This window comes from Pinus tabuliformis, chromosome 3_1, assembly GCF_031772625.1.
Source record: "Pinus tabuliformis cultivar Carrire ecotype Pingquan chromosome 3_1, CPIR1, whole genome shotgun sequence".
NCBI classification, from domain to species: Eukaryota; Viridiplantae; Streptophyta; class Pinopsida; order Pinales; family Pinaceae; genus Pinus; species Pinus tabuliformis.
Genome location: NC_142301.1, coordinates 719,874,036 through 719,885,298, shown reverse-complemented (window position 1 = coordinate 719,885,298; position 11,263 = coordinate 719,874,036). Strand labels below are relative to the sequence as shown.

Sequence of the window (11,263 nt, the reverse complement as noted above, 5' to 3'; positions counted from 1 at the left end):
TTACTCCCACAGAGTGCATCCCGATGCCCTTCCTTCTAAATAGTTGGGAAGAAAAAGAGGTCCTATGGCCAGAGAAGGAGAACCATTCAAAGAGAGTGTTGTTACTGCGTCCTTCCCTTCGAGTTCCTCAAGCGTGTTCACTAGTATGTAATCCCCTTTACTTTGCTTCTGTGATTCAGGGAGAAAGGCTTTGAAAAGAATGTCAGATGGATCTTGGGAGCGATAGAAGGATAACAGGGCGGTCGGCTTCAATGGTGGGATGTTTCGGGGAAGACAAGTGATGAGTTTTCCTGCATTTTGTTCTTTCCTTACTGAACAAGATACAAACACAAGTATTGTCATTGCATTTTGTTCTTTCCTTACTGAAGAAGATTACAAACACAAGTATTGTCAGTCTTTCTATAGTAAATGAAATAATTGAAAGATGATCTCTCATATTTAATTACATTCTTGTATTTGCCATGATTTTATATTAAAAGGATGTGTAGTATTATTGAGTTGAAGAAGATTACAAACGCAAGTATTGTCACTGACTTTCCATATTAAATGAAATAATTCAAACATAATCTCTCATATTTAATTACATTCTTGTATTTGCCATGATTTTATATTAAAAAGATGTGTAGTATTATTGAGGTGAAGAAGATTACAAACACAAGTATTGTCATGGTCTTTCTATAGTAAATGAAATAATTCAAACGTGATCTCTCATATTTAATTATATTCTTGTATTTGTCATAATTTTATATTAAAAAGATGTGAAGTATTATTGAGGTGTTGGATGTTTTGCACGAATATTTACTCATTTTCAGAGACAATGTTATTCTAGCATTGTTGGTATTTAGTGAAATGTTTAACCAAAACATCTAACCCTTCAATAATATTACAAAAAACACTCACATTATTGCACCGCATAAACCCCCAATACTTAAATCAAAAGAGTGAAGGGAACTCTACTTGAATGGTTCATGAGGCACAATACTTGCTAACTTTTTGCAAATGGAGTAGAAAGCTAAGTGGGCTTGATTGTGGGGAAAGCTACACTATTAAGTGCGCTTGGTGACCTCTTGTCCTGGTTAATGGAAATCGATATAGATGAATAACTTACTTTAACAGTTGAATTCCAAAAAATGATATCTAATTAACATAACTATTACTGTGAAAACTTAAATGCTAACATCAATAATGCTTGTAGATATATGAAGAAGATTGAAGCTTCTTCCTATATCAACAAGTTATGGATCACATAAGCTTGAATTCAAACATCAATAATGCTATTAATATAACATATTGTATATAGAGGATGATTTATTAAGCATCAATTATAGCTGTTAAGTTTCTAGGTTTTAAGTGCCCTAAAAGTTTTTGATGGTGTTGAATCCATTTCCACTATCAATAACATAATTCAAACACTGACAATGAAAATTTTCTGAATTCTTTTAAGGAAACTCTCAACCTTCTAATATTTTATAATTATTAATCATTTTTTTAAAATCAAAATTCTACAATATAACAAATGATATAATTAATCTAAGTGAAAATACCAAAAATATATTCAAAATACTCTGGCTTTAAATTCAATCTATCGAAATAGTGAGACGTGCATGTGCCTTAGACAAATGAAATTCAAAGCTCCCGCAACATGAATCTATATTACATATAGATAGGCAATAGGAAAACATACCATTTACTGGAATATGTCCCTCAGAAAGAAGGAAGTTGGTGTAGCATTGAGAAATGGAGGCAGCGGCACAAAAAGGCCAGAAGATAACTCTGGGCACTTTCATATTGCTCGCGACTTGCTCCGTGTAAGACATGAAGGGGTCTGTGACGATGAACGTGATGGGTGGAAATGATGGTGATTTCCCTTCGGCGCTTCTAAGGAGGTCGCCAAGTTTGGAGGTACGACCATGGTCGGGCGGTAAACCATCAGGAATTGATAGAAATCGAATTCTTTGCCCTTGCTTCTCCAACAGTCTCTGGAAACAAGTGATTTAGCGTCTTTTGAAGTTTCTACCACGCGTTTGTGTGTCCACTCAATATTGACGAAAGCGTCAAAAAATTGCCTTATAGCCAGCAAATGTTGGGTATTTTTAAATGGAGAAAATACCAAAACCATACAAACAGACATCACAGAGCCAATGCTCTGTTTCCTTTGTTCCAGGACCTTTGCACAGGGAAGCTATTAAAACAAAATGACTTAGAAGACACAGTCCATTACACAGTCACAGCACATTTCTATTAATTTAAAACTGAAACACTGATACAAATTCCATCCTCTGTGCAAAGAGGGATTCACAAAATAAACTCTGTTGCAGTCACAGATTTTCCACTGCTGTGGATATTACATAAACATCAGTTTTACAATGGGGAACAAAAGCATTTCATCCCCTGTGGTATTCCTAATTAACGCACTGCTGTGCACCAAAAAAAACTATCACAACACTACGCAGCCACCACTCTATTTCATACAAAAAACTACAGCTCATAGTTTTTACACCACAGCATATATAACAATGCATAAAACTGCCGCACACCCATACATCGTGCGAGGGAACAATACAAAAACTACCAAAAAAAATTCAACGCGCAAACACCCTAAAAACTACCACACGCGCAGTCACTACTACACACATAAAAACTACATAACGCTTTTTACACATAGGCTTACATAGCCATATAAAAACATATATAAAAATGGCCCATAACCATATTAAATGGCCTCCACCAAAAACTACGTCAAGCATTAAAATCCATTGAATTCCACTACGGCGGTCAACGGGAAAAACTTCCACTCCACGCAAAGTTCTGACTTGACGCCTGACGCTGCCACGACTGCTGAGTTGGCTACCACATCTGCTGGTACGGCGCTGCATGGAGACTGCCGTTAACATCCGCGTAGGTTGACTCGGATCTGGGTCCGCTGCGCTGATCCAACGCAATTCGCACAACGTCACGGGCAAACGAATCGACCCTTAGCGTCCGGGGAGCAAGCGGTTTCTTGTTTGTACACGGGACGTGTGGCGCCATTTGATTGTGTCGGGTCCTCAACTACGGATACCGCCTTCTGCGAATGGTGGTGCGGGGAGAAACCACGGTTTTCCAAAACCGCTGTCCTGCGCTGTTGAAATTACAATTTAACACTCCCCTTTAATTTCAACTGCTGGGCATTAGGACATACCCAAGCACTTCCTCTCGTAGAGGGATTCCTCAGTACTACTGTTACAAAGATATCTTCCTCACATAGAGGGATTCACCAACTGCTTCTGATGCAGTTCACAAACAAACAAAGTTGTCTTCCTCTTAATAGAGGGATTAACCTGAAACTGTGCTTAAGAGCACCTTCCTCATGACAGAGGGATTCACCATAACAATGTGCTGAAGAGCACCTTCCTCATGACAGAGGGATTCACCATGTGACTGTGCTTAAGAGCACCTTCCTCATGACAGAGGGGTTCACCATCACAATGTGTTGAAGAGCACCTTCCTCATGATAGAGGGATTCACCTGTTATAAAAACATCTTCCTCTTAACAGAGGGATTTACCAAACAATGCTAAAGAGCATCTTCTTTACTGTGTCTACCCCACAATCTTGTGTCTACACTTGCACTGCTTGTGCACTTTTCAAAGACAAAATACTCTGTCTTTTCTGGAGCAATTACACTGTCCCAGCTTACAAATTTACACTGCTGTGTGTAAATATTTCTTACACTCACTGTTGTTGCATATGTTGCATTTCAATTCAATGAACAACAAATTCATTACATTTACCTTTACTGCTGTAAGAAAAATTTCTTTTGCATGTGCTGCTGTCCATTACATCTCATTTCTTCAACAAAACTTTAATGCTGCTGCATCTTTCTTGTTTGCATTGCTGTGTGCTTCTCCTTCTTCACGATGGGAAAACTTTTCTTCAAGCTGCTGCTGTCCATACACTTGCTGTTGTGTTGCTGCTGCAATTTGCACTGTGGCTGCCTTTTGTTTCATCATACTGCTGTGTGCCCATACACTTGGCACTTCATTCTCCACAAAAAAAAATAACACAGGCTGCTGCCTTTTCTCATGCACCCTTGCTTCACACAATCTTAGTCTTCATTTTTTTACACAATGCACTATTGTGCAATTCCTTTGGCTTTCTGCTGCCACACACATTCTTATACATCCAGTGTGCATTAAAAATCTGCTGTCCTTGTTTTTCTTTATGCATTTCTTTGCATGCTGCATTGCATAAAAAAAACATTACATTTTTTTTACTGTTGTGTGAAAGAATTTCATTGCATTCTCAGCCACTGGGCATTTACGTTCTGCTGCGTTTTGCCTTCTTCTCATTTTCTTCTCACTGTTTTGCATTTTCATTCCCAATACAAAACATTTCCATCTGCTGTGTATTATACTCACTCTGCTGTGAGTATATTCTCTCACATTACATAGAAGGAAACTACCTTCCATTGCTATGCATTTCAATGCATGTGCTCCATAACAAAAAAAATTCAAAACTGTTGTTCATTCTAATCCATGTGCTCCATAAAAAAATTCCAAACTGCTGTTTTGTATTTTGTCTTCCCACTGCTGTGAGGGTCTCCATGCTTTGCATACTTTTCTTCTTGCGCTGCTGCTCTTTACATTTGAGCGCTGTCATCTTTTCTTCTTTATGCATTCTTGTGCATATTGCATAAACACAAAGCAAAAACATTGCTGATTTCATCACTGCTGCATATTACCTTTTAGAGGGATTAACAAAGATTTCATTTGCAACCGCTGCGCTGCAATACATCCTCCATCAACAAATGACTGTTAATACAGTTCAGCAAATAAAAGTTACAAGCTCCCCTTTAATGTATGCTTGTCTTCTTTTGGCAGACTCTTCTCAAAACAAATTTAGATCCACTGGGGAGTTCAAGGGGTTTTCAGGTTGCCTTTCCTTCCTTCTCCATACTTGTGTAACTTTCTTCTTTTGCATGGGTCTAGCTTGCATAGCAGCCCATCTTAAGTTACAATCTCGTGTCATATGCTCAATGTTATGACACTTGAAACATTCAACTTTATTCATGAATAAGAATTCATGATTTCTTCTTGTGAAATTATTTCTTGGAGATTGTCGGGGACCACAACATCTATCTCCATGAAATGCTCTACAGTCTTTTGCCATATGACCAAAGTTTGAGCAAGCATAACAATAACCATAAAATGAACTTTGGTACCTGGGAGATGGAGGTTTCCTTGATGTACTTCTGAAGCCTTGTTGCCTTGAGATCCTTTGATGATCACCATTGCATCTTGCCTCTTTGACATCAGCTACATTTCTTCTTGGAGCTGGTTTTCTGCTTGGAGCAGGATTTCTTCTATTGCAGCCTTCATTTTTCTCCTTGCCTTTGCTGGAACTAGGAGCATCACCATCTCTTTCTGGCTTCTTCACATCTCCTTTGCTTAAAGCATCCCCATTCTTGTTTGAGGGTTCACCTACATACCCAAGTCCTGATTTATCAGATGGAGATCTGTGATAGCTCAGCATGTCATCCAAAGCTTGAGAGCTCTTCATCATTTTGTTCATCCCTTCAACCTTCTTCCTGAGGAGGACAATCTCTTCTTCTAACTTTTCACATACATTATTTTTCTTTGCAAGTTGTTCCTCAGTTTCTTTCTTGCTACGAGTAGCTTCAGCTGCTACTATTTTGAAGGAGATAATATCTGTCTTCATTTTAGAGATTTCTTCATCTTTTGCTTGACTGCTCTTCATTTTCTTTTCAGCTCCTTGTGCCTGCTTCTTGGCTTCTTGTAGTTCGGACTTAAGGGAGGAGACCTCTACCTTGTACTGTCCAATCTCTTCTGCAAGTTTGTTCACTATCTTGTGCCTTTGTTCAAGTTGACTTGACAAGGCATCTGCCTGCTTCTTTGCTTCATTCAGCTGATTTGTCATGGATATGACTTCTTCATGATGTTTCATCTTGCATTGTTCAAGCTCCTTCTTCAGCTTAGCGAGCTCTTCATCCCTTTCTCTTACTTGAAGCTTAATGAGGTCAAGCTTTTCATTCTCAGCTTCTATGATGGGTTCTTCTTGACTCATTGTCATGGTCAGTGTTCCCTTTGCATGAAGGTCATGCAGTCTGTCCCATATATCCTTTGCTGATGTATATTTTCCTAGATTCTTCTTTACTGAATCAGGGAGTCCATTCAAGATAGTCTTTGTTGCTTATGCATCATACTCCATGGATTCTTTATCCATCTTGCTGTCATCAATCATTGACTCCCAGACTTCAATCCCCTCAGACATTAAGAAAGCCCTCATCTTTATTTCCCATACATCAAAGTTTCCATCAAACTTTGGAACTTCAAATAGAATGTATTCTAATGGATTCCCTTCTAGTTTAGTAGAGGAGGGAGACACATTTTTAGCAGGCTTGGAGGCTTTCTTCTTTGACCTTGCCATTCTTAAATACTTGACTGTGTTTTTTTTAAATCACTGACTGTTTCTTTAACAGTAACAGAAAGGAAAGCTTTGAGAAATACCTTAACTCTTTTGGCTGTGGCTTCACACTGCTGGAGAGGTTTGACTGCTGCAGCAACACCTTCCTTCAGCTTCTTTGAGTTTTTAAAGAGCCTGGACTAGCTCTGATACCACTGTTGGGTATTTTTAAATGGAGAAAATACCAAAACCATACAAACAGACATCACAGAGCCAATGCTCTGTTTCCTTTGTTCCAGGACCTTTGCACAGGGAAGCTATTAAAACAAAATGACTTAGAAGACACAGTCCATTACACAGTCACAGCACATTTCTATTAATTTAAAACTGAAACACTGATACAAATTCCATCCTCTGTGCAAAGAGGGATTCACAAAATAAACTCTGTTGCAGTCACAGATTTTCCACTGCTATGGATATTACATAAACATCAGTTTTACAATGGGGAACAAAAGCATTTCATCCCCTGTGGTATTCCTAATTAACGCACTGCTGTGCACCAAAAAAAACTATCACAACACTACGCAGCCACCACTCTATTTCATACAAAAAACTACAGCTCATAGTTTTTACACCACAGCATATATAACAATGCATAAAACTGCCGCACACCCATACATCGTGCGAAGGCACAATACAAAAACTACCAAAAAAAATTCAACGCGCAGACACCCTAAAAACTACCACACGCGCAGTCACTACTACACACATAAAAACTACATAACGCTTTTTACACATAGGCTTACATAGCCATATAAAAACATATATAAAAATGGCCCATAACCATATTAAATGGCCTCCACCAAAAACTACGTCAAGCATTAAAATCCATTGAATTCCACTACGGCGGTCAACGGGAAAAACTTCCACTCCACGCAAAGTTCTGACTTGACGCCTGACGCTGCCACGACTGCTGAGTTGGCTGCCACATCTGCTGGTACGGCGCTGCATGGAGACTGCCGTTAACATCCGCGCAGGTTGACTCGGATCTGGGTCCGCTGCGCTGATCCGACGCAATTCGCACAACGTCACGGGCAAACGAATCGACCCTTAGCGTCCGGGGAGCAAGCGGTTTCTTGTTTGTACACGGGACGCGTGGCGCCATTTGATTGTGTCGGGTCCTCAACTACGGATACCGCCTTCTGCGAATGGTGGTGCGGGGAGAAACCACGGTTTTCCAAAACCGCTGTCCTGCGCTGTTGAAATTACAATTTAACAGCAAAAGGGAAGCATTCTCTCCCTGCAGTAATTGTGCCATTTCCTGCACAGGGACATGTAAATGTTCTCATCAATTTGACCCAGTTGCCGGCTATCCTTCAATTATATTTTATAAATTATCCTTCAGTTTCTATTAATTGAAATTTCTGTATTAATAATATTATTAGTACCATATTATGATTCGCACTGACACGATTAAATTTTTTTCGCTTCATTTAAAATGTTTAGTAATCGGAAAATCTTATATCCGAACATCAATCATCCTTCATGATCCAAATAATTTATTTAATTTGATTGCTTATTCAATTTATGAACGAGTAAAACCAAGAGGCAAGGTTAATACAAAACTTAGTAAGCTGTCAAATTTATTATTTAGATGCCATGTATCCAAGAGGTAGACTTTATGTATGACATTATGACAAAACAATTACATTTTGGTTTTAAATGATGGATTGCTTTCAATGATTGCAATGAATTGAGATACATAATTTGTCTTCGAGAGGTAGAAGCAAGATTAAGTTTTTGTATCTGGCTTTTTCTAATTTATTTGTTTAATTTTTATAATTTATTTGTTTATATGAATATTTTTAAGAAGTTTTTTTTTTCGTACTTTATGTTTTTTATTAAGTAATTTATTTACAGAGTTCAAAAATCTCTCACAAAGTAATTTATTTGTTTATGTGAATATTTTTAAGAAGGTTTTTTTTGGTATTTTATGTTTTATTTGTTTGAGTAAGATAAAAAAGCTTATAATAAAATTATATATATTTTTTGTTTTTTCTTTAAATATATAAATAAATTTTGTATATTAAATTTTTTTAACATTTAAATTATGTAAGTTTAGTAATTTTAATAAATTTTATTCAATTTCAAAAAAAGGGCCAAATATACTAAACATGAGAGTATAACCAGTTTTTTTTGGAAAAATTCTACATATGAGTTCAGAAACTACCCTCTCGTTGCATTTCAAACATCCACGTGTTTTTTTGCTAACTGACACAGATGTTATCAGAGTTTTTTTGGAAAAAAAAATTTGGAAAGTAACATTGATTTAATTATAAGAAGTCTATAGAAAGTACAAGCAGGATTTTAACCTGTATAGATCCATCTTAAGCATGGATCTAACATGAGCCTAGAGAGATAGAATTTCTTCATGTGCAAACTTTTTTAGAGTCCAAAATAAAATGTGTAATCTTTTATTGTTTCCAACTGTAAAATATTGAGATTCAAAGGTTTTAAGTATAAAAACTTATTTTTTCATCATCCATATAATTTTTTTTAAAACAATATATAATACATATATAGCTAACATTAAAATATTTTACATAACATGTACATCAAGACATTTTATATCACAAATTAAAATGATTTTTTAATTATTAATATATTTTTAATTATAATTCATATTAAAATATTATATTAATAACCCATATTGAATGTTTTATTATATACAACATCAAACTATTCTCTTTAAACAATTTATTTTATATATAAATTTAATATCAACAAAATTAATTATCATAGATTTTCAAATAGTTTATTTAAATTTAATGTTAAAATATTTTTTAAGAATTTAATATTTAAAAATTTTATTCACTCTTTTTTTACTTTTAATTACTTTAGTCGTAACATATTTTTTTTTATTAAGAAAAACATTATTTTTTTATTTAAATTTTATTTTATTTTGAAAAAATTTCTCAACTCCCCATTAACATACTTATACATATAATATATATGTAAAATGAGCCTCTGAACTTACGAGATAGATTTCTAATAATAAACCGAATTAATGACTAAAACTCACAATTACATTTACGAAACCTAACTACACAATAAAAACTCTTTCACAGTTTTCCATTAAAATGCAAATGCTTCACGAGTCAACCTTATCAACGAAAACGACTTTGCATTACGATTTATATTTATATCTTCTTTGCCTACATGTTCAATAGCAACAATGTCAACTCTTTTGTTTCCCTGGCGGTATGATCCCCACAACAAATTTAGACATTACAAACATCTTTACAGAATCATTTCTGTTATTCATTATAATGCTCTTATCCATCACAGAAACTGTCATTCTCTTCCAGCTCTAAACGTGCTACACAAGCAAAATGGTGATCCTGATATTCACTGGATCACCTATAGATTACATCACCTGGATAAGTCACCCGATTCCTTTACATATGCTTCTCTCTTGCAGGTTTGCAATAGTATCACAACACTAAAGAAAGTCCATGCCCAAATTATCGCGACTGGTCTTGAGCAAAACATCTTTCTGGGCTCCAAGATCATTAACATGTATTCCTTGTGGAGTTGCATAGAGGATGCACGCAATGTGTTTGACAAAATACGCCAACGAAATGTTTTCATATGGAATGTGATGATCAGAGGGTATGCCATGAATGGATCATGGGGGGAAGCCTTTGCAATATATTGCCAAATGCAGCAGGCAGGTATACAACCCGACAATTTCACCTTCACCTTTATACTGAAGGCGTGTGCCGAACTATTATCTCTGCAAGAGGGGAAAGAGATTCATGGTCATATAGTCAAAACTAGCTCTGAGTTGGATGTTTTTGTGAGTAATTCCCTTATATATATGTATGTTAAATGCGGGGTTGTAGAGCATGCCCGCCGAGTGTTCGGCAGAATACCTGAAAAGGATGTGGTCTCATGGAATACAATGATAACTGGATATGCACAGAATGGGCATGAAGTGGAAGCATTAGGTTTCTTCAATCAAATGCAGCTGGTAGAGATGAAAGCCAACTTGGTTAATATGGTGAGTGTGATCCAGGCATGTACCCATCTAGGCGTTCTGCTACCGGGTAAGTCTTTTCATAACCATTCTATTAAGAGTGGTTTTGAAGCAGATGTTTTCCTGCGAAATTCACTTATAAAGGGTATTGGTGAGTCTGATGCAATCGAATATGAAAGATGAAACATTCATTCATAGCTATAATCTTTTACACTGTGCTCATAAATCCTTGTTTGTTTCATTCAACTATTTTCATTCGCTCTGCAAAGACATTAACTGTAACTGTGTTTGTACCTTCTTCAGTAACGGAGGCGTAGAATCCAGAAAATTTCATCACCTGTCTTCCCGGAAACAACGCACCATTGAAGCCAACCGACCTGTTATCCCTCTATCGCATCAGATATTGCTATCGGGGCCTTACTCTATGAATCGCAGAAGCGAAGGACGCAGTAACAACACTCTTTGAATGGTTGTCCCTCTCTGGCCATCAGACCTCTTTTCATTCCCAATTATTTAGAAGGGCGGGCATCGGGATGCAGTCTGTGGGAGGAGGAGGAAGGCTGCCTCACCTGGCTGCATATGCAACGGCTGGGATCAGTCATATATATTTCATTTGGGAGCATCGCTGTAAAATCAAAGCAACAGCTGGGGCAGCTGGCGCTACGGCTAGAAGACAGCAAACAATCTTTCTTGTGGGTTCTCCGGTCAGATATAGCAGAAGGGCAGGCTGCGATTTTACCCGAGGGCTTTGAAGAACGGACAAAGAAACGGGCAATGTTTGTGAGGTGGGCGCCACAGGTGAAAGTACTTGCCCAAGCTT

General features: G+C 37.0%; 1 protein-coding gene and 1 pseudogene across 1 annotated transcript; one reads left to right on the top strand and one right to left on the bottom strand.

Moving 5' to 3' along the window:
* On the bottom strand, positions 1–3,030 carry LOC149189308 ((R)-mandelonitrile beta-glucosyltransferase-like). The gene is made up of 3 exons (XM_089410187.1): positions 2,875–3,030; positions 1,685–1,979; positions 1–311 (listed from the first exon to the last, which is right to left on the bottom strand). Exons 1-3 carry the CDS (start codon positions 3,028–3,030, stop codon positions 1–3), a joined length of 762 nt encoding a protein of 253 aa, XP_089266313.1.
* Positions 3,031–9,981: 6,951 nt separating this feature from the next.
* On the top strand, positions 9,982–10,626 carry LOC149189307 (pentatricopeptide repeat-containing protein At1g15510, chloroplastic pseudogene; annotated as a pseudogene).
* The last annotated feature ends 637 nt before the right edge of the window (positions 10,627–11,263 follow it).

Bases quoted from the DNA above. Each gene is read 5' to 3' on its own strand.
- LOC149189308 (XM_089410187.1), bottom strand. From the start codon at position 3,030: ATGGCGCCACACGTCCCGTGTACAAACAAGAAACCGCTTGCTCCCCGG. The intron at 1,980-2,874 runs GCAGCGCCGTAC...ACTTGTTTCCAG, and splicing joins ATGTTAACGGCAGTCTCCAT to AGACTGTTGGAGAAGCAAGG. The intron at 312-1,684 runs GTATGTTTTCCT...TATCTTGTTCAG, and splicing joins GGGACATATTCCAGTAAATG to TAAGGAAAGAACAAAATGCA.